At 42.3% G+C, this 24383-nt stretch overlaps 1 protein-coding gene across 1 annotated transcript in view; it reads left to right on the top strand.

Annotated features, from left to right (window-relative positions):
- Nucleotides 1-24383, top strand: part of SPTBN5 (spectrin beta, non-erythrocytic 5) — a 134888-nt gene that overhangs the window by 50073 nt on the left and 60432 nt on the right. Inside the window, 3 exon segments of the mRNA XM_089778512.1 lie at nucleotides 2151-2300; nucleotides 13682-13786; nucleotides 14540-14725. Of these exon segments, the coding sequence (XP_089634638.1) occupies nucleotides 2151-2300; nucleotides 13682-13786; nucleotides 14540-14725 (441 nt within the window).

Genomic DNA, 24383 nt, shown 5'->3' with positions numbered 1-24383 from the left:
CAGACCAGATGAATGAACCGAAAAGACTCAAACACATACAAAAATCTAAAATAATGACACAAACTTTATGAACCCTTAAATGATGCTGAAATAGATACACCTCAAAATACAGAAGATGGGAAGCAGAATTTTAGGGTGCCAGGACCAAGCATCCTCTAAAATGTCCATGCAACCATCTGTTTCTCATGATGGAGAGTATTCCAGTATATCTTGCATTCTTACAACCCAATAATCACCAACAAAATGAACTCAAACACTGTGGTGTCCAATCTGTCCAGAGCGAACTAGCCACACTCAACCAACAAATAGCCACATTATTCAAGCCAACTAGCCACACTCAATCAGCCGAATAGCCACATTTGGCTAGTGGCTAACGTGTTGGACACCACGGATCTAGCATATCTTTTGGAAAGGATGTAGGCAAACTGCCTGCTCTCCATTCAATTGTGGGAGAACAAAACATTTTAATCATTTATACACACAATCTTATAAAAAAATTAACATTCTCTTCAGTGAAACCGCAGCCCATTATGTACCAGGGGAAATTCTGCTAATCCTTCATAACTGAAGTTGTAATAAGACACTTGTTAAAATATTAACTACCACTGCAATAAAATACATTGTCTCAAAATAAAACCTTGTATGCAAGACCTGGCAAGGGACAATGCTAAAAACTAAAGGAATAGCACAAATCACAGCTCTAATGTGATTGTCCTCAGATCTGCTTGAGGGTTGATAGTCTTCAACCAAATCCATTTACAACAAGCAAGAAACAGGGACAAATCATAATGGCTCAGAGCTAAAACATGTTGTGCTGCAGCCAGGCAAGACATCAACCTGTTGTTCAGCTCCTTGTGAATGATTGATTTGTAGCTAGTGAGGGTCTAGCAGCTTATGTACAGGACTGGATTGAAGCACAAGTTGGCTACGTCTACACTGGCACCCTTTTCCGGAAATGCTTAAAACGGAACAGTTTTTCCGTTATAAGTATTTCCAGAAAAGCGTGTCTACATTGGCAGGATGCTTTTCCGGAAAAGCACTTTTTCCGGAAAAGCGTCTGTGCCAATGTAGACGCGCTTTTCAGCAAAAAAGCCCTGATCGCCATTTTCGCGATCAGGGCTTTTTTGCGGAAAAGAAATCTGTGCTGTCTACACTGGCCCTTTTCCGGAACAGTTTTTCCGGAAAAGGACTTTTGCCCGAATGGGAGCAGCATAGTTTTTCCAGAAAAACAATGACGATTTTACATTAGATCATCATTGCTTTTCCGGAAAAGCAAGCGGACAGTGTAGACAGCTCACAGCTTATTCCGGAAAAGCACCTGCTTTTCCAAAATAAGTGGCCCAGTGTAGACACAGCCGTTGTGTCCAGGTCAGATGACTCTTAAACACAGAACCCCACACCTCCTCTGAACTTTGCTTAGCGCAACTTATATACCATCACATCTGGTTTTGAAGTTTCCAGAAGCCTGAGCAGAGTTCTTGTAGTTAATAAAATGTTCTGTGCTTTCTCCTCTGACCAGCCTATCTCTGAGTGCTTATTAAATATTGCAATGTGCACCTACCATAACCATAATTGATAATCTTACCAATTCCCAGCCTGTGAACAGCCTTGAACATGTAAGTACAGTTCAAAGATTAGGAAGTTAATGTTGATAATGGGAGGCCTGTGTACACCAATAGTTTTGGCAATTGGAATGCCATGTATTTCAACACTGATGCGCCCTGTGTTCCTACATCCTGCTTTATGGCACACCGCCCTGGTGATGACAACTCATTCAAGTCTCTGTCTTCTAGACTTTCAGTGGTACTTTCTGTGCCTGCTATGGTAGCCATGGATACCAGAGAATAAGTTCTGCAGAAGGAGCCTAAGAAACAGCTACTACTGCTTTATGCTTGGCGTGGGCTCCTACATATATACACAGACATACACTGTCACAAGACTCCTCCACATGAGAAATCGGACACCCCTCAGCTTCTCTTTGTGCTTATATAAAAGTGCTAGCATTTATTCCTGCTCTCCTCTGTTTGATAACTTTGGCCAAAGTGTCATTGAAGAGGTCACTCCCAGCTCTATTTTCCTCTTACCTGCCTTCCCCTAGTCCCATGGGCTCCAATAATTAAGATGGGTTTTTCTTTGTGTGTCACCTCCAGATCCAGCAAAAGTTGCAGGCTTTATCGGAAGAAAAGAATAATGTGTACCATCAATGGGAGCAAAAGAAGGCATGGTTGGAAAAGATACACCAAGAACAAATGTTCTACCGGGATCAGGATCATTTGGAAAAGATTCTGATGTCTCAGGAGGTAAGTAACCTATGTTTCTGAAGAAATGCTTCCAGCCTAAAACTCATGAGACAGTAAAACAATACCTGGGTTTATTTGAAGATCCGGAGCATAGATGCATACAGGATACACTGAGGCAGAATGTCAGCACTTGAAATGTATTTCCTCACCAGTATAAAATACACTCATATTCTTTTCTTCTTCCCAACTTTTTCCTAGTGGCAACTTTTAAAAAACTCATCTCAAGTACCAGGCATTATACCTAAAGTCTGTGAGTGCAATCTCTGGGGCTCTTCTCACACTGACAGGTTGCTAGAATGCAACAAATATGCCAAGGGCATGAGTTTTTCTCAACAGCGACTGCCATGCCCAACACAATGGATGGGATGAAGGGAATTAAAGCAAGTAGAATCTCTGGGTAGCTTCTCTTTGAGAGGTCATTTTAGGACATTTATTCTTAGTTAAGTCTCTTAGATTGGTGACAGTGCGGCAGAGCAGTTTCAGACTTGGTTTGGACCTGCGCAAATGCTTTATACCTTGGTGCCAGTGGAACTTTCCCAGATGCAACTGAGCAGCAGCCAGCTTCCCTACAAAGTGTGCGTGTTCTCCTCAGCCACCAGCATTTGGGAGCTGCATTGGCAGGGTGTCCCTGAGCCAAGCCATGCAACAATATTTAACCCTTTGGGGTACGGGGCCTTGAAGCCACCGCTTCTTAGTGGTTGTAGTGAATGTGTTTGTGGTGAGAACAACAGGTGACCCTTTTGGCAGCCATGGGCTGAGTTCTGAGTTTGCGCTGAAACCTGAAGCCAGGAGAGTTTCACGTAGTTTCAGGTTTCTTAGTAAATGTGGCACAGCTCTGCTGGCTACAAAAGTGTATTTGTTGCTCAGCTAACAAATGACACAGGTTGGAAAATACCTACCCTCAATTCCTGCCAAGGAAAGGGCTGAAGGACCCCTGCCAACATCCCATGTGGATAACATCAGCAGGGGAAGCTCAGGCACTGTGAAAAGACTTTATTCAGGGTAAATGCTGGCTTTGGTGTATTTTCTTAAGAGTGAAATGGAGATTAGCCAGCACACAGATGTGTGCTCAACAAGAAAATATAATATACTCATTTCATAAGTACAAGCTGCTGCCCAGAATCGTTTCTCGCTCTGCCTACATTGAGAAATGCAGTTGAAAATAAGAGCTACAGATGAAATTGGAGTTTCTTATTCTATTGGTAAAAGCAGCCATTTTGATGAGAATGGATAGTCAAACGTAAGGGAGTGCAAGGCAGTCTCAGTGACGCTTTATTACCAGTTCACTCATTTATTCCCCCTGAAAATGCATTAAGAGCTACAATATTGTATTGCATGTTATTACCTCTTGTGGCAGAGCAAATCTCCACTCCAGTCAGATCAGAAGCAATACCCACCATTTCCCCCAGGAGTGCAAGACAGATCTAGCATACTACACCTCTTCTAAGGGTGTGTCTAGACTACACTTCTCGGTCGACAGAGGGATGTAGATTAGACACATCAAAAATGCTAATGAAGCTATGATTTAAATATCCCATGCCTCATTAGCATAAACATGACTGCCGCTTTTTTTCTAAAAAGAGTTTTTTCTAAAAAAACCCGGCAGTCTAGACGCAGATCTGTCAAAAATAAAGCCTTTTTCGACAGATCCTGTAAACTTCATTTTCTGAGGAATACAGGATCTGTTGAAAAAGGCTTTATTTTCGACAGATCCACATCTAGACTGCTGGTCTAGAACAAACTCCATTTCGGAAAAAAGCAGTGGCCATGCTAATGAGTCACGAGATATTTAAATCCCGGCTTCATTAGCAATTTCTATGTGCTTGATTTGCAACCCTCTGTTGACAAAGGAATGCAGTCTAGACATAGCCTATGTGTACATCTTCTCAAAGGTGGCACATACAGGATTGCTGATAAGAATCTGGTCTTTTCCATGCTCTCAATCAGATTGCATGGGCAAGGATTACACAAGATGGTACTGGTTTCACATGGAAAGAGTCAGTATCCACCAATTCCAGTGGTTAGATTGGTGCAGATACCAACAGGTATAGCTCAGTTTATCTTTACTTACATATCCATGTAAATTGGATGTTTCTGTAAACTGCTGGATAAACAGCCTAGGAGAGTCCAGTCCACCATCCACAGAACAGGTGAAGCACAACACAGTCCAAGCTTCCACTGACTGCCTTGCCAGCATACCTGACCCCTGATTCAGGGGACTGTAGCAGGCAGTTCAGTCCTTGACCTTTCTCTGGAGACTGCCAAGGTGCCAGTTGTGATATTGGTTTCTCTGTTGTGCATACCTATTTACAGAACTGACACCAGCAAAAGTAGAGCCAGGAAAGCTGGCTGCTTTGCTTCTGTCTTCCTCCTTATAAAACAAAAGACAGGACTATGCAGCACTTAATAAACCATCTTGTTAGTCTTTAAAGTGCTGCATAGTCCTGTCTTCTGTTTCAGCAAGACCAGACTAACACGGCTACATCTCTAATACTATTCCTCCTTATAGTACATCTTAGGGTCGGGGGCAGAGTGGCTACAGCACAAGTAGGAGACATTGTTGCAAGGGTGCTATAAGTTGTGCAGGGGCTAAAGCAGAAAATCAGTGCACTATAACCGACTGACTGCCCCCCTATCCTGGCATTCAGCAAAAACTGAGCACAGCAGAGAATCTGCCCTATGTGATTTAAAATAACTCTCTTGGTGTGGAAGGAAGAATTTTGAAAGTATCTGTTTCTCCTTAGTTCTTATACTAGTCCCTTGGGAACTTAAATGTGAAACATTCACTCATATTTTTTCAGGCTTGGTATATTTACACAGGTTTGGTATTGTAGGGTTTCTGGTACTTTGTTTCAGGTTTAGTCCTAAAGAAGAATTCAATGGAGTGTATTCACTCCTTTAGTTTTAAATAGGAAGGTTGGTCATGTATTGCTATAATCAGCTTTGACAAGTGCCTTTTAAAGGTACCTATTGAACTCAAGTAAAGCATCCACATGAGACTAGTCAGATTATGAAATACCATGGGATTTGTATGAACCAATCTGTGCATGATAGCCAATTGAATGTTTCCCTTCTCACTGATATAGCCTCTATCCTCACTAAGACTACAGTGACACTGTAAGCTACGGGTGTGAGTTGCACCTCATGTAGACATACCTGCACCAGCTCTCATTGAGCTAGAAATCTAAAAATAGTAGTATAGTGCACAGAATGGCAGCATGAACTAGCTGCCTCAAATACAACCCCACCTGAACTCCATGGGTATGTACTTGAGCTGGCTAGTGCATTCTGTTGCTGTCTGTGCTGCTGTAGCCATACTACCTTTTCTCTCATGCTGGCTCCCACAGACTGTGGATCACACCCCTAATTTGTCATGTAGACATATCCTGAGATGGAACACTGTCTGGAAGAGCTGTCTTGATGGGTAGAAAGCAGGTGATTCAAACTTCAGACCAAGAAACACATAAGTGATGCGGATGGGAAAGGGAAGACATAGAACTTGCTAAAACATGTGGTAAAGAAAATAGACTCTCAAGCTAGTGCGAAGCCTCTGGGTCAGATTGGACTCCTGAACTTGCAGTTTGCTGCAGTAGCGAGAAATGTTTGTTTTCACTGAAAAGCCAGAAAGTTTATTTTCACCTGAAAATTCATCTGCTGTAACTCTCTTTATCTGATATTGAATCGAAATGTCACAGCAAGACTGAAGTTTGTCTAGTATGTATGCATGCCTCAAAAGTTAAAAATGCTGATAGAAAAACATCTTACCTGCGTTTTGCAAAGTTCACTGGTGCTCTGTCCATTTTTAACCTCTACACCAAGTCCTGTTTTCACTTCTTGAAGCTGATAATGGTATGGGTCCTGGCTACCATGGATACCTCCTTATTCTCCATGGCCCTCCTTCTACACTCTGCAAGGATTATGAAGCTGGAGAGGTGTAGGGTTAGGCTTTGAGGCTGCGTAACAGTTCTCCATGACAGGACCTGACTGTGGAACTCCTTGCCAGGAGAGACAAAATGGAGCCCAAGCCTGAATATGTTAAGTTCGGAATATAAAGCACTCTTCAATGAGAGAGCTTTCCCTCAAGGAGTGGCATTTGTAAAGAATTATGTCTCATGGTGGCCTAGGGCTCCTATATCAAGACTGTATCAGTGTGTTGTCAGTTGTCTTATACTGTAAAGTCTTTGTGACAGGGACTGCCTTTTTGCTCTATGTTTGTGCAAAGAGGTTCTCACGTCAGCATTCTTACCTCCCCACATGGGAATTCTTCACACGGATTCTGACTCTGGACATGCTTATGAATAAAGAGAGAGTATTATGAGATGTGGTGGAATCCTCTGCAGCTGGTTCCATCCATCTTCTGAGTCCAGAGTTTGTTTGATAAAGCAACTCATTGGTATTTATTAATTTTGTATCATATGCATATCCATTAAAACAGCTGGGGGATTTATTTCATCAGCCTGAGCACTACTATGTCTATGCCAAACTAAAATGCAGCGGAGTAGTCGTACAGGTCCTCTTCCATGGTGGCGTGAGCAGGAATGAAGGAGAGCACTACTTTAAACTGGCATTTGTTAATGAGTGTGGTTGTAGCCATGTTGTCTGTCTAATTTCTTAACATGCTGTTATTCCTTCCTTTGCCCCCCGAGGCTTCAATTGTGGACTTCCAATATCACTTCCACAAGGAGAACTTTGTCATTTGCAGACCAAACTGAATACCTGTTTAAAAAGGATCCCTGAGGCAGGCAAACACTTCAAAACCCTTGTCCCTTCTTTCTGACTGTGTGTGTGTGTGTGTGTGTGTGTGTGCGCGCGCGTGCACACGCACCATGTGCGTGCATGCACATGCGTGTGTAGAGGACGGGTGGGTGACATTACCGTGTCTTTTTGTAGCCACGTGTCTGGAGAATGTGCTTGCGCCTCTTTAACATAGTTGCTTCAGTCAGACCCTTGTTCTGGGTTGTTTATGTACGCAGACCATGCTGCATATACCTTAAACAAAATCTCTGCCAGCAGCAAGGAATAAGGGAAGGAAAAAGGTAAGCAGCATAGTGTTTTAAACTAGAACTGCTTTCTCATTCGTTCTCCATGCCAGTGTGACAGGTTTGACTTTGTGCCAGCATCTTAGGTTACATCCAAGTTACTTAAAACTTTGAAGGATTTCAGCAGGGTTTAGTCTAGGATTGTTTTGTGCTAAAGAAAATAGAACACATGTGGAGGAAATTAGGCAAACAGCTATCTTTTTTTATTACTGAATTTTGTTGTGCCATTGCTTGGAACAGTTATAGGAAATTTTTCTAAGACCTGTGAACAGAGATCTTGCCATTCTGAGTACAGACAGGCAGACAGGCAGCGTCTGAGAGAGATGAAAAATCTTGCTTTGTTTTTTAACAGAAGCAGACCTTTATATACGCTGCTCTCTCCCAGCCCTTTCAAGGCGACAGATGCATTACTTAGGTTAGCTGCTTTGGGGTTTTTTTCAGGGGCGACACAACAGCAAATTCAAGGTCTGTCTCTGACGAGCATTCTTGGCTCACTCTGCCTCTGGCTGCAGTCTCACTGTCAGAACACTCAGAGACTAGAGACTCATGCTTGATAATTTATCTTTCAGACCATCACATGCTCATATCGTTTTGCAGACGGGATAGGTGGCAGTGGTGGTTGTAGTGTTGGAAGAATAGAGCTTTTTATTTTGAATGTGGATACTTTAGTTTATCTTTTTTATTTTTTGGCCGAGGAATGTTTATTAACTTCTCAATCCTTCACATCCGAGGAAGAATGGAAATTTCCAGTGCCAAAGGAAGAAGGATTAAGAGTTTATTTTTAAAATAGGGGGAAAGGCAAGTTGCTATTGCTTTGGTTTGCACCGTTTAGGACTGAGCTGCAGAATGTCATGCGGAGACCGTCATTGCAAGACTTCATCTCCACCAATCTATGTTTCCACTGTCGAAGTGATGCTGTCTTCTAGTAGAATGACCCCACCACCAACTTTTGAATCAGCTGTGCAGGGACGGCCTTTCCAAAAGATGCCATCTTCAGCGTGGTATCTTCCAGCTGGTCAATCAGCAGCAGAGAGTACTCCAAGAAATGTCACCTTGTCACCACACAACGTATCTTCTGGAGTTCACTGTTCAAGGTTAGATGTCATCCTGGCTCAGACAAATAGGAGGAAAGTTTTCAGGAAAGATAACTCATGCGTTAATCGTTCTGATGCGGCATCTAAATGTCCCAATCTTCGCAGAGACCCTAGGGGCAGTGGATATGGGAATGTTGGCATTTGGTCTGCACCCACATCTTGTAAGCCTTCTGCTGCTGCCTCCTCAAAAAATCCACCAAACTGTACATCGCGTCTAGATATTGTTCTGTCTGCCATTCCAGATGTTTCACCGCTCGATGGCAAAAAGATACACGCAACTCTGGCATCGTGTAGTTCAGCCCCACCCCAGTGTGGCTACAGTCAGTGCAGTGTTCCAATCCCAGATCTCCATGCTTCAGTGAAACTCTACATTTCAACCTGCAGCTTGGCAATAAAGCCTTTTAGAACTGATACCCAAGTGAGCAACCATGCTCATTCCAGCCTCCTTGTGCCACCACTGGAGAAGGTGTCTGGTACATCTGCTGGTCTCCCAATGGGATCCCAGATGCTCAAGCAAGGTTTTTCCTCATCTGAGTCTCCAGCTCTTCAAATTACAAGATTTCATGTGACTTCCTCTGCTGAGTGCCCGGACCTTCCCCAGCAAGCAGTCTCCCGAGAAATATGGCTGTCCCCAGCTGTGCTGACTAGAAGAGAAAGTTCTGTTGGTGGAAGTGAGCTCCCCAACACTGATTTAGATCCTGATCTGATTATCTTTCAGAACCGCCCTTCATCTGAGCCAGCATTTAGGAAGACTCAATGTGATAGGCTAACACCAGCCCACCACAAGATCTCCAAAATAACCCTGATACTTGCAACTCCTTGGACTACTGTGCCTATCCACGTGGTAAGAGAATTCAGAAAAAGTCCAACACCCACAATCTTTATCAAACAGCACGATCTGGATGCACCTAGCCCACCCTTTCACTCCATGGGGATTGGGGCTGGCCTCTCCCTATCAGTGAATCCAGTTTGCTGTCCAGAATTGCTCTCTTCACAACAACATTGGGCAGCGTCTGGTTCAAGGTCTTCCCAGGAAGCATGCACTGTAGGAGCTGTAGCTCCTGACATCTTCTTAACAAACATACCAGCCTGCACTGCAAATGCGCCACCAAGAGCCGGCAGAAGTGCATGGAGTCCATCTATCTCTGTTAACATTGCCTCCTTTGGAGCTGGGAGGAGAGTGGTAAAGATATCCATTCCATTCTAGGAACATTTGCAAACAGACTTTTCTAAGCCAAGCAATGTGCATTCCTCCCTGCTTACCTCCTGGTACGCCCCTAAAGATGTCTTGTCTAGTGGAAGAGACTTGTCTGTGCTGCTTTTGTTTTGTTGTTCTAATGGGTGCAATTGGGCTCAATCCTGCAAAGTGCTGAGAATTCTTTGCTGACCCAGCAACGTGCATTTTAAATATGTAATTTTAAATATGTGACCAGTTCCACCACCACTGTCAATGGAACTGTTCATGTGCTTAATTGTATAGGTGTATTTAAATGCTCAGCACCTTTCAAGATCAAACCCTTTGAGCTAAGAATTGTCCTTTCTCCTTGCCAGTTACTGTGGGAACCTATAGATACCCTCAGTCTTTTCTCTTATATTTTTCTGTATCACAATTTTTATTTGCTAAGTTGTCAAATTGTGCTTTATTTCTAAATGCATAATTCCTTTAGCTTTAACTTTTTAATGAGTACCCCCTTGGTCTGCAAAATTAGTATAGTTAAGTGCATAGAGAAAGAGAGCATCTTAGCATCCTCTCCTGGAGGAAAGAAGGGAATTTTGTCACTATAAATTCTGTATATCTGAACAATCTCTTTGCTAATGAAGACTGGAGGAGTTGATACAGATAAGTTTTTGTGCAAAATGTAACATAAGTAAGCATTTTAATGTAGATATTGTTAAAGTGTTAGGATTCTATTTTTAAATCTATCCCTTACTGGATTTTTGTTTTTTTGCATTAGAGAAATATTAGAAACTGAATAGAGATTAAGTTCTGTGTGCTTCCCATGTGTATTTCAGTCAGTAAGGATCATGTCATGTGTTTATATTCATGTATGTAAAAAGCAACACACAAATGGAAAAATGGGGAAGAGCACCCATAAGTATAGGTAATATAAACACACCTCAAGTACTTTGTGAGGAATAAGGCCAAAAGCAGAGTGATGTTAGTATGTGAGACATATGTATATATTTTTACAAACATGGTCTGTCTTATTTGACTTAAAATAAAGAGGTGTCATAGTGTAATTGTACCTTCTAGTCAATACAGTGTAGTAAACAAATAATTGTGAAATATGAATTGCATTAAGTGCCTTATTTACTTCTACTAAGAAAAAATACAACCTTGTTTTTCTCTCTTAAATTTTGGGGTTTAGTGTACTTTCATCAGACTATCGACCAAGTTGACCCCCGCAGTTGCTCCCACCTGTGCTAGCAGAGAACTTCTCTGTCGTCTTTAAGACTTTTCAGGAGCCTAAAACTGTTAGTTTCCACTCCTGCCATTGGCCGTACTTAGCAATCACAGAGCCTTCCTCTGAATGTCCATGAGTGGAACCATTGCAGCACTGGTTCCAAGATGAGGGGTGTGGTGGGCAAATACTTGGAGCTGGTCATAGTTTGAGCAGAAGCAGCTCAGAAAGTGAGTGGCTGAAGGATTCAGCCAAGTGCTGAGTTGCAATAATTCTTGTTCTGGGAAAAAATAACATTTCTTGGAACACAAACTTTTCTCTGAGCTGCAACAGCCACGAACAGGTCCTGTATGATGAGCTGGTGAACTTGAGGTGGTTGTGTCCAGGCAACATAGTTACACTACTAACCAGAATGTTCCATTTGCCTGTTCTCAAACAGCTGGTCTGAGCTGCCAGGTCAGTGTGTATGTTGTGCCTTTTTGGTCTAAAATAGGAATTTGTTTTGACATGATGGACCTATCTAACTCTGTGTTTAGCACTGTTCTTACCTATAACGTGGGCTACACTGAGATCATGAAAATATAGTTACATCCATTTACAGTTAACTCCAGGATAGAGAAACTCCATTTGAAACAGAATGAAAATCTCAATTGGTTTCAGTACTTTGCATTTTTAATAACTTGGCTGTTTGTGGTATGTTCCATTTTTAAACCGCAGAAGGGCTAGGTCCATTCTGTGGCTTTTTAAGAGTCTTTGCAGAGTTTCATTTTAAAAAGGAGGCTGCTTCATTGCAACTGTTCTAGACAATGGCTTTTGTGGGGGGCGGGGGTTTGGTCCCTAAGAATTGAATTCCATTTACAGAGGTGATTCAGAATACAAACACTTAAACTAACCTGAAAGAACACTTAGGCACCTTCCATGCATTGTGGGGCACTGTCTAGTCACCTGGCAAAAACTATACAGTTGAAAATAGGAATTTAGGGACCTATTACAGACAGTTGCCGTTTGCTAAAAAAAAAATTAACTGGCGAAGCGCCAGTTTCCATTCTGCTTTCAGACTGTTGCAACAAATGTTTTGATGGCAAAGTGCTGCCATTTTCATTTTAAAAAATCTCATATAGCTTTTATTTCTTATCACTCACAAACTCCTTACGTAGGGTGCTTAGCGCTGTTAGTGTTGCTTTCTTCCAACCATATCATCACTAATGATACCACTCCTACAATACTGGAGGCTTTTGTGCCAATTCTCTGTTTCGGTACAGAATTTGGTGCATTGATCTGTGACCGCTTCATTCAAGGCCCAGCAAAGTTGCTAAGTCTCCTTCCACTGTGTTAATTGGGGCTTGCATCTGGCTGCCAGTGCTCTATAGTCCTCAGCCAGTGGATTAATGCAGCCCAGCTAATAAATCAAGATTGAGCTAAATACTTCCCTGTACACCTCTTTGTGTATGCAAATTATTTATCTCAAGTTCACTTCCAAAAAATGAATTGGAAAGTGAGCCCAGGACTTGATTTTTGTCAGTTGATCCAGCTGTATCCAGAGCTTCCGGCATCAGCAGGAGGTCTGGCTGACACTGTATGTAAAGCAGGTCAGGGAAGCCTCCCCTCTAGAAGCTACTTGGAGGAAAAGGAAGATTTGATACTTATGGCCAGATAAGTGATTTCCCCATATGTTTTCCAATGTAGCTGTGTAAGAATATCTTTGACCTGATATATATTACACACTGAGATGGGTCTGAATTGAAATCTCTTGCAAATTTTTGCAAATTCTTTCTGGCCAACATCATTTCTTCCATGCACATATATATTGTGCAATGCCAATCTGCCAGTATTCCTGATGGAGCTTCTTCCAGGGATTTGGAGCTTCCTGTTGTTTCTCCGATTCTGTTCTTTTTCCTCCCCACTTCTTAATGCCTTTAAATTATACCTGGGTCTCAGACTTCCTTTCCCTCTTTGCAAAACTAGAAACTGTCTGTGCAGCCATGTTTGTCCAGCACCTACCCCAGTGAGCCCCAAGCTTGCCACTAATGCCTGGCCAGGCCTTGTCATAGCCATCTAACCCATTAAAGTTTTGGTCCTGCTTTTTGCACTTAGTAAAAAGGAAAATGAACTATAGAGTAATTCAGTCCAAGGAAATGCAGCAAGTCACAAGCTTCCTGCAGGAGAGTGCCTCCCACCCCTACCAATCAACACATTGATTAAGTGTGTTTATTTTCATTGGGGGGGGGGAAGTGCATTCGTTACAGAAGGTATAGGAGACATCTCTGTGCAATTGATTTCTCCAAATCCAGGATAACATTGAAATACAGCTCAGTGCTCTGGAGAGGCATGTGGCATATTTAGCAAACATACAAAGAATTTTTGAAATGACTAATGTAGAGATCAGTTCCCCAAAAGCTGTCCCTGCTATCTCACTCTAGGCAGTGTCTGGAGCAAAAAACATTGGCTGGAGACAAACATATTGCAGGGAAGTGCAATCCTTCACATTTCCCTATTCTTCATTCAGCTCTACTAATGTATCATCCTCAGTTCTTCCAATACTCTCTGAAGCCATGAGTGATAGTACTAGCTTGAACTATGCAGGTGATATGCAAGCTTCCTCACGCCTTTCTCTCAACACCTCCACTTTGCCCAGAAATGTGTAGCTCTACCATTTTTTCCTGGTGAGTTTTTCTTCTGCAATGCCTCCCCTTCCTCCATTAATTGATTCATATCTGGTCTTTTTGGAGCACACTGTCAATTCTGGTGTTAATGTCTCCTCCCCAAAGGTGCTAGAATGCATCAGATCAACCCAGTTTTCACTTATAGTAAATGTGGCTAGAAACTAATTCATCTTTTGTTTGTAGATTTATTTGAAAACCAGTGATCTGGGAAACTCGGTAGATGAGGTGGAAAGGCTGATCAGGAAACATGATGCTTTTGAGAAGATTCTGACCTCGCAGGATGAAAAGGTAAAACAAAGAATACTGTATCAAGTACAAAGAAGGAGTCTTGTCTTATGAGCAAATCACAGACTTGTTAGCTGGGCTCATGTGCTGAAGCCAGATAGAGAACAGTGGCAAGGAAAGTCTTAATGAAGTTTAGTGAAATAAGAAGGCTGAGAAGTAGAAGGAAAGCAATAAGAAGTCCATGGTTTTACCCTGACTGTACTGTCTTATTACTTAGAAGAAAATCACCCAATGACTAGAATGCTGAGACTTACTTGAGGAAATTTAGAATGAGTTCTATACTATGTGTTGCTAATAGTATATATTCCTATTCCTTCCTCAATAATACAATTATAGAGCAAGAATATATACTAGATAGCACAGAATGCCATGGCATAATCAAATGTCACGTGTGTGTGATCGTCTGTCCTCTATGGGATTGAAGCAGAACTGTTCAGCTGTGTGTTATAGTTGCTATGCTGCTGTCAACTAACTGAGACTCTCCTTTAACCCATGTAGCAGCCGTGTAGTTAAAGTGGCCATGAAGTGCAACATAGTGCAAATGGGAAATCCTAGGTGGCAACAGATGTGTTACGATACCATATTATTTTAGCTTTTGCTACCTTTCTGAGTTCTTCCAAGTGTTGTAGCCTTCCAGCAGAAGGTAACATCTTTTTTAGGCCTGCTAAGACGGAGCCAGAGAAAGGAAACTGTTCTCTCATATCCTTTCATATGTTAAGGGACACCACTATGATTCCATTTTTCTTTCCTTATCAGGTGACAGCTCTTCAGAAACAGGCAAAGAGGCTACAAACGGATAGTGGATTGGAGGGGATACAGATCCAGCACAAACTGAACTCTGTACTTGAGAGGCGGAGTCGGATCAAAGATCTGTCTCAGAGTAGACGGGAGAAACTGCAGACCGCGCTCCTTCTCATGCTCTTCTATCAGAACCTAGCAGAGGTCGGTGTGATAATTATTGCCAACGTGCCATTTTAACATAAGGAAAGATAACTCAAGACTTCTTAATTAACCATAAACACTTAACTTGTTGCAGAGAACAGTCCAGATAGGTTGCTGGGTTGTCGGCGCAGCTCCAAGTGAGAGCAACATGCTTCTGCCACTAAGGCTCACTACATAATGATTCCTTCCATACAACATTCCCCATAAAGTTTCTATTATCATTACATTTTCAGCCTTTTAAAAAATGCATAGAATGTAACTGCACCACATTTTTTACTTAACGGTGTCTACTTAATTTAGCATCCATAACTCTAATCTGAATCCTTAAGAATCTAGAACAATTAGTCTCTAACAGGTTTTCTTATCACTTTGTCTTGACGTAGTAACAGGATTCTCAGTGCCCCACTTCTTTACTCAGAGGGGTAGCTATGTTAGTCTGTAACTTTAAAAATGAGTAGTCCTGTGGCACTTTAGAGACTAACAAAAATATATATGGGTTGGTCCCACGTATGCTTATGATACCATCTACATGGTTTTTTAGTTTTTAAGGTGCTGCTAGACTACATATAGTATCATGAGCTTTCGTGGGCAAAACCCACTTTTCAGATTAGATGATCTTGAGTCTTTTCTGTATTTGAACTGATTCTGTGAGTCTCAGTAGATTCAATAAACTGAGCTGGTGTTGCTTGTATCTGAGGTGAAAGTTGACACTAAAAAAGTTAAAAAAAATGCTTCCACCTCCCATCAGCAGCCATTGTCAGCAGGAGAGTACTCCTGCCAACAAAGTGCTGTCGCAAAGCTTTTGCCTTTTGGGAAGGGAGGTTTTAAACACTTGTAAATGAAAAATGCACTGTCACTCAATTGCCAATGTACAAAGCCTTACTGTTCATCAGATCCTTTCTGTATCTTCTATAGACATCCTTTCCTCTTTCTCAGTAAAATCTGGGAGCAGTGTGTTGGTCAATCACCTTTGCATGTTTCTATGCTCCTTTTAGACCAGTGTTTCTTAAACTGTGTTCCGTGGCACACCAGTGTGCCACAAGGCAGTCGGAGGTGTGCAGCGGAGAACAACAGAATTCAAAATGGCCACCCTTAAAGGGGCAGGTGACCTTTTTTCTTTCTTTTCTCAGTTATTTCCCCCCAACCCTTTTTTTCTCAATAACTTTGCCCCCAACCCTTTTTCCCCTCACCTTTTTTTTCTTTCTCAACAAAAAATCGTTGGTGTTCCTCATAAAAACAATTATTGTTTGGTGTTCCCTTGGTCTTAAAAAGTTTAAGAAACACTGTTTTAAACTAATGCAAACCATGTCTCCGCTTTCCTATGATTATAGCTTTGTACATGAGCCAAAACAATATTTCTGCTTTGCTTGTCTCAATTTTAGGTTAGTTTGTATACGTCCTTGCATTTGGCTGGGTTGCAATAACTTTGATGAAGTTGGCAATCTTGTCTTTAAACATCTTAATACTCAAGGAGTTGAGTAGGTGATCCTAAATCTCATGGGTATTCCAATAGGGATCTGTGTTTTCCCAACTTGATTTTTTAAAGAATCTAATTCATAGTTTTTACTGCGGTCTCAGACATTCTATTCAATTGTATGAATAACAGGCATGACATTTTGTGAATAAAGTCCCATTGCTTTGCAAAAGTTTTAAAGTCTCTAGAGCCAAATTGTGGTCTGTTGTCACTAATGAGCTCATCAAGGTATGTCATACCTTGTAAATATAGGCTTGCAGTACCCTATGACAGAGACCCTGGTGGTGTCCTGAAACAAGCAAACTTAGAAGTATTTCAAATAATAATCAACCAAAGTAAAATAATCTGTACTCTGAAATTCAAACAGATTCATGCCAAGTTTCTGCCACAGTCTATTGGGATCTCATGTGGTAACAGTGGTTCCTTTTGATCTTTGTTTCTGAAGATTCAACATGTGTTTTAAGATTATACCGCATCCTCAGTTTGACCACATATGTCTGGCCAATAGATGGCATCCAAAGTTCTCCTTTTACATAACTCCACTTCCATGGCTCTTTTGAGTACAAGATGAGATCTCTTTTCTGAGCTATTCCAGAACCACCATTCTATCATTTCTAAAGACAAGTCCATATTGTTTACTTAGTTCCTCTCTCTGCAATCAATAAGCACAATTGTCCTCTGAAACTTCAGCTCCCTTGTCTGGCCATCCTTGGGAAACTGTTTTAAAGTTTTCAGGACATAATTTGCAGTAGCTGTCTGAAATGTCTTCTACTTCTGTTCTAAAATATGCAAGTAAGACCTCATGAGATGTACTGCAACATCAGCTTCCTCTGAACTGACTCTTTCACTGTGCAACGTGGACACACTAGATAAAGCATCGGCAGTTGCTAACACTCTCCCTGGTCTGTATCCAATTTTCAGTTGATATATCAGGAGTGTTAGCAACCATCACTGCACTGTTTCTCTGAAAATGGCCTTAGGAGCTGTGTGGTCTCTTTCTGTGGCTGCATTTTTCCCATAGATAAACTGATAAAATCGAGTGAAGCCAGATACTAATTGCCAGCATTCTTTTTCTATTTGGTCATAGTTCTGTTAGATAATTGTTTTAGAGGCAATAAGCAACAGTGGCTTCCTTTTGAAGCAATAGCATTTAATCCAGTAGAACTCACATCCTCTGGCATTACAACCAGTCTAGGACATGAAAGTACTTCAACATGCTTATAAACAATTCTTTCAAGTGCTCTTATGCCACCTCATACATTGGCATACAGGCAAACTTGACTTCTTTTCCCAATAGTTGTCTTAAAGGTATTGTTATTAATTAACATGTGCAGAATAAATGTCCCAAGGTAAATAACTATTACAAGAAATCTTTGCAATTCAGCCTTGTTGATTGATGTGGTCATTTTAATTAGTGTAGAAGTTTTTGAATTGTCAGGTTCTAGACTGTCTGTTGTCAAGGAATGCTCACAAATATGTTATCTCCATCAGAGCCCGTTTACATTTGCTCTTTAGTCAGTCAAGCTATGGCTACACTACCAGGTTATTTCAAAATCAGTTGTTTTGAAATAATAACTCCCAAAATAACTACTTTGAAATAAGCTTATTCCTCTTCACAAGCAGGAATTATTTCAAAATAACAAACCCATTATTTTGAAATAATAGGCTTGGAAGTATGGGTGCTTGCCTTGTTATTTCAAAATAACTCCCTAGTGTAGACATGCCTTCATAGATTCCTTTCACAATATTGCTCTAGAATTCTCTTGAGCCTTTCCCCAGACTAGTATGTCATCTATATACCATTCAAGACCTTCCAGATCTTCAAATGCCAGTTGGATCATTCTTTGGAATATTTCAGGAACTGAACAGATGCCAAAAAGAATTCTGGTGAATGTGTACCTGCCAAATGGTGTGTTGAGTGAACACCCTAGAATTGTGTTAACCAGATGTGTTTGCCAGAATCCACTACTGGCGTCTAAGATCAGTGAAAACTAACTTTTGCTAATTTGCTAATGAGTTCTTCTACTCTAGGTAATTGAAAATGTTCCATTTGCATTGCTTTATTCATATCCCTAGCATCCAAGCAGTGGTGATTATGGTATAGAATTGACATTTTTTAGGTTCTTGCACTTTCGTTAATAATTTCAGCTGTTCCCTGCAGAGCAATTTTTTCTTCTATTTTGTCCCTTAATGCCACTGAAACTTTGTAAAGTACATGAATTACATGTGGTACTTGCGAGTTCATCTTTATTATATGCTTACCTGGCAAGCACCCTTAACCTTCAGATAAATCTTTAAATATTCTTTAAATGTATTTCTTTAACCTTCTGGTTCTTCCTTCACCATATAGAATTACTTCACTAAGTTTAAACTTCACGCTATCTGTAAACCCAATTTGGAGTTAAATTCTACCACTTGAAATTCCAGAAATGTTTTCTTTTGCCCATACTCACAGTCCAAGTTGCATTCACTACATACCTGCAGTTTTTCCCCCTGAGTAGGATATCAGCTGAATACTTGAGTTGAGACGTTCGGCCCTTAAAATGTATCACTTTGGCCTGTGCCCAAGTATTGTTTTTAAAAACTCATCATTTTGTGATCATTAATAAGCAAATCCCCATTCCGCTCATGCTTGGGAAGGCTAAGTACTTAGCACACTGAGGAATGGATCTCGCGAGTTACTGCAAGAGTACTGGTACTTTTCCCTTCCAGAGTTGCGCTTTTTTGCAAAACAATTGCATTTGCTACATCTTCTGTAGGCTTCCTTAATACCGTGTGTTTAAAATAACCTTTAGTTGCCTTTTTGATTGCTCTTTTCACTTTTCTTGGTCACAGGCTTTTATTAGTTGCAGGCCACCCTTCCAGACCATGACTGTGTGTCTGGGTGCTTAGTAAAGGTGGACTTAGACTGTAATATGTACATATGTTTTTTTCCAGTTCACACAATTGTTTTGCAGTCATTTCATCTGCTTGTCATATGTCCATAGCACTTTCAAGGATTACCGTAATTTACTCTCCCACAACCTAAGTTGCACTGAACCTGATGCAGTACTATATGAGGGAGTCTTTAATGAGTGACTCACAGAGTTCTCCACAGTTGTACTGCCAGATACATATTGGTCTGTACTTTCCCATCCATCTAACGTCCAGGGAAAAATTTGTGACATATTTCTTTGAGATCTACATATGCCGTATGAGCTGTGGTTTGTTTCTTTATCTGCTACATCACCGAACTGAAAAATATGAAATGCTCCTCTGTTTTCTTCACCTGCTACCTGAAGAAATAATGCTGTTTGCGGCCATTTATTGGTTTTGTCTGTGCCATTTGTGATGCTGTCCAGCTCAAATCCTTGCTTCCACTTTCTCCATTTTCTTCAAATGCTAGCTTTCCTGGAGGCTTTAGTTGGTCCATTTTTTTTTCAATTTACTTCTACTTTTTTCTTACGTTTAGTGTCTTCTGACACCATGTAATAGCAGATGCCAACATGAGAAAAGAGACTGGAGAGAGACTGGAAAGTAAACACGTCATTTAACTTGTTGCTGAGATCTGTACAAATTGGTGCTGCTGGCTTGCTTGCCTGCCTCCAAGTACAATGTGTTTCTATTGATAAGGCTCGCTACATAATTATTCCCTGTACAACCAGTGTTCCCTCTAAACTGCGCAGCAGCACAGCTTCATGGATGATTAATCAGCCCAGACCGGTCAGTCCGCTCTGTGCACGGAGCCCTGAGCCGCTAACTGGGCAGGGCTGATTAATCACCTGTGAAGCTGTGCTGCCGCGCAGCGTAGGGGGCACTACAATACTGTGGATAACTTTGGTTTCTACTCCAAAATTCTTACTATAATTACAGTCAGGATGGTTTATGGCAGGATAGGGGCGTCACATCCCTCAGAAACATCTGGCCCTGGACACTGCAAGGGCATGTCTACACTGTGTAGAAGATCGACCTTCTGGAGGTCAATCTCTAGCATTCGATTTAGCTGGTCTAGTGTAGACCCCCAAATTGAATGCTGAGGCAGCCCCCACCAGCGCCCAGTACTCCTCCATTCTGTGAGAAGTAAGGGAAGCGGATGGGAGTGTGTGCTCCCGTCAGCCTTCTGCAGTGTAGCCACTGTGGTGGCTCAGCATTTTGCGTAGCTGGATGGCGTACCTTAAGCCACCCCGCCTGGTCTAGTATAGACCAGGCCCAAGAGACAAGCCGCATCAGAGGTCTGTCTAGGTGTAGCAACACCTGTGTCTCTACACATCCAAAGAGGTAATTATTTTAATAAAGGTGGTTGTTATTGCACCCTGATTCTGGCATGGTTTCCAGGGTTGTATTATCTAATCCATTTACAGCCACTTTACACAGACGGGAACTCTTCACTAGGATAAAAATGGCAAAGGTGGAATAATTGTCTTCTGTGCCCTTTGCTCCCTTCTCTCTGACCTAAAGGGAAGGGATTGGCATTCCAAAGGAAGATAGAGGTGGGGAAGGAGAGAGAACAGTGAAGCCCAGCATTGGCCTACCCTCTACCAGTAAAAGGTCACTTAGGAATTTTATGCCAGTGTCAGAAGTTAGAGTTCCTCTTCTGCTGCTTTAGGCCCATCTCTGTAAAATGAATCAGATTCTATTTGTTTCTCCTGTTCTGGACTTAGCCTTGTAATAGAGTTGTTCCTGATGCTGACATCACTGTTGGGAAAGCGTCCCAGGTCACATTTCCAAAGGGCAGCCCAATGTGCGTGCCTGAAAAATGTGCCAGTGTCCATCACGCTGGCACAAACAACACACACAGGGGAGCTGAAAGAGGCATTTGCTCACATTGTTACTGTGGAGGCCTCCGTTTAAACACTTCCCCGAGCAGAGAGAAAATGCAGAGGTGTTCTGTCAGCCCAAATGCTGCTCTGTGCTAAGCTGACATATTTCAAGCCCAGCTTGCTACCCAAAGCAAATGCCAGCTTGAAAACTGCTGCCCACAACTAGCTCCTTATTTTTTTTATCACAGACATGAGGTGTGTGTGTGTGTGTGTGTGTGTGTGTGTGTGTGTGTGTGTGTGTGTGTGTGTGTTTAAAAACAAACAGCTTTTAAAATTCCATTTCTATAAACAGCCTGTGGGTGTCCCCCTCTCCTAAAATGATTCAGTGAAGCAGTTCAGTGGGTCAGCAAGTCCCTCTTTCTTGGCAGTGTTTGATTTCAGGGTCGGAAAAAAACGTTTTCAAAGAGACGCAGCCCATCTTCTTTATAAAATGTGTTCTAGCAAGACCCTATAAAACAGCCAAATGCTGTCCTTGCATTTGTCAATAGGTAATAGGCCAAGCCCTGGCCTGGGCAGGCGTGAGCATGCTGCCTTGATGCATCCCCTGCCCCACAAACACTCCTGACAGTCCATGAGTTGGGCTGGGGCAGTGAATGGTGAATTGCACATGGCTGCTACTTTCAGTGTATCCCAGATTAATGAGACCGATGGCCACAAGTGTGCTGCCTGGGTGGGGCACCAGCAGTGCCAGTTGTGGATGCAGTCCAAAGCTGGTGCAGGGACGTATCTGCTCCTTAGTACCCCCAGAGCATTACACTGTCATCCTTCTCTGCTCCTCAGCTAGGGAAAAAAGCTCTCCCTGTTTTTCTGACTGACCCATCTGTATATCTTAGAGCAGGATCTTGCCCTGTGGTTCCCCAGGGTGCGCCACCAGCAGTTATTCTTATTTCTTATGAGATTAAGTTCCATAGTCTAGGCCCAGCTCCGCCTTCTGCAGTCACTCCGCCTTCTGCAGTCTATCAAACTATCCCCTGGGGTTTGATAGAATCATTGTTCCATCTCAATGTAGCAGTTATAGCCATGGGGGAGAGGCAATTTCTCCAATAACTATAGCTGCTCACATGGAGAACTTTGAATATCATGGCAGAGAATTGGATTCTGTATTTATGGGAAAGACCGTACAGAAAGCAGAACCGTGATGTCATATGAACTGTTTCATGTCAGCTGGTGCAAAATGCAGCAGCCAGGGCATTTTCAGGGTATGTGGTTTTATTTCTAGATAGGAATGGCAATCTGAGAGCAAACACATATGGATCACAGAATGGGGCATAGTCTTCTGATGCACTGGGTACAATAGTGGGGTAGTTTTTGCTATCGTAGCTATCTGAACACCCTGTGTTAGTGAGGTCTTCAGAATGCTTCCATGCTGATGAATTGTGTTGCCACAAATTGTGCATCACGTCCTTAATGATCCAGAAAAAAGGGGAGCTGCTGATTATGAATGTATTTACTTTAGTGGGAAGGAATAGTAACAAGAATGAAAGTTGGAAAGTTCTGCATTTTGATGCTGGGCTTGCCATTCATTTATCATATAGTCTTGGCCGAGTCTCTTCACCTTTCTCTCTGTTTCACTTCCTGTAAAGAGAGTGATGATACCTATCCACCTACCTCCTAGAGGTGTTGGGAGGATTAATTCATTAATATCTGTGCCGTACCTATAGTGGTATATAAATGCTGTGTATTGTGCTTAATAATGTAATTTAGTTGCCAGATATGCTCATTTTGAGTCCTGAGCACAGATGCATTCACAAATAAATGCTTCTAAATAGATACTGTATAGAATTGAAAACAAAACAACCGGAGCCCATCAGAAATCAGGCTGCTCCCATTTGTCTAAACTGGGTGAAACCCTGACCCAATGGGATATTTGCCACTAAGCTCAGTGGAGCAAGGATTTCACTCATCATCCCTATCCCAACCCACTTCCTGGAGAGATCCTGGGAAAATAGATCAGCTTTGTTATGTCCCCTAAATGTCCTCCTCATTATCTAGAACAGGGGTGGGGAAACTTTTTTGAGATGGGGGCTGCTGACCCACAGAAAAATCAGTCGGGGCCACACACAAGCGAGAAGCAAAATGAGAAGGCCCGCCCCACATTTCCCTCGTACACCAGAACCTTGGGGGGGGGGCCAGCCTTGTAGATTTTGTATGCGCCAGGCCCACAGAGGGGCAGCGGGTGGGTTAGAGTGCCAGCGCGAGCTCCCCATTACTGAGGGAGCCACTGAGCCACGGGGGCCAGATCCAAGTACACTGTGGCCCCCAGGCCTGAGGTTCCCCACCCTAATCTAGATCCTGCTCCCTGCTCCTTTCTACTTAAGCCTCGGGACGGTCTAAGTCACTAACAATGGGTATGTCTACACTACCCCGCTAGTTCGAATAGCGGGGTAATGTAGGCATACCACACTTGCAAATGAAGCCCGGGATTTGAATTTCCCGGGCTTCATTTGCATAAACGGGGCTCCGCCATTTTTAAATCCCCACTCGTTCGAACCCTGTGCCGCGCGGCTACACGGGGCACGAACTAGGTAGTTCGAACTAGGCTTCCTAGTTCGAACTACCGTTACTCCTCGTGGAATGAGGAGTAACGGTAGTTCGAACTAGGAAGCCTAGTTCGAACTACCTAGTTCGTGCCGCGTGTAGCCGCGTGGCACAGGGTTCGAACGAGTGGGGATTTAAAAATGACGGAGCCCCGCTTATGCAAATGAAGCCTGGGAAATTCAAATCCCGGGCTTCATTTGCAAGTGCGGTATGCCTACATTACCCTCCTAGTTCAAACTAGGAGGGTAGTGTAGACATACCCAATGATAGGAGGAAAGCTTCAGGAATGGTTCTTAAATGGTATCTTAACAAAACTGTATCTTGTCTGCCACTAGAGTGTGGCAGTGGCCCTGACAAAGATAGCATCCTCATGCTCTGGGTTTAATATTAGAAAGTGTGAAAGCCACCCCCTGGTGGGTTACCAAGAAAGATCTATTGGCCACTCACCAGTCTCAGTGTTCAGATAAGACTCTGCTTTTAAAAAGCAGAGACACCGTTAAGTGTCCTTTGAGTTAATGTGTGGCTGCGTAATGGGAGAAGGCCCCAGCTTATGAGCAGGGAGAGCATTAGTAATGAAAGTTACAGATGACAGTTTGCTGTCCTGGACAAACTTGAGACCAAGTTTCTTTTTTGAATGCCTCCATGTGCTTAGGGGAGGAGAAAACAGAGGAGGGCTGTCTCTGCATATAGAATTTCAGTGGCTGAAAGGAGGATTCAAACTGGTAATTAACAAGAAAAAAATCACCCAGCTTCTGAGTCCCATATACAGCCAGAGCAGTCCCCCAAAGGCAGGCAAATGATTATGTGTTTTCAGACTAGGGATGTAAGGCAGCGGTTAACTGTGTAG

The sequence above is a fragment of the Pelodiscus sinensis genome, chromosome 5 (assembly GCF_052426305.1).
Source record: "Pelodiscus sinensis isolate ZL-2025 chromosome 5, ASM5242630v1, whole genome shotgun sequence".
NCBI lineage: Eukaryota > Metazoa > Chordata > Testudines > Trionychidae > Pelodiscus > Pelodiscus sinensis.
This window is presented reverse-complemented; position numbering and strand designations above follow the sequence as displayed.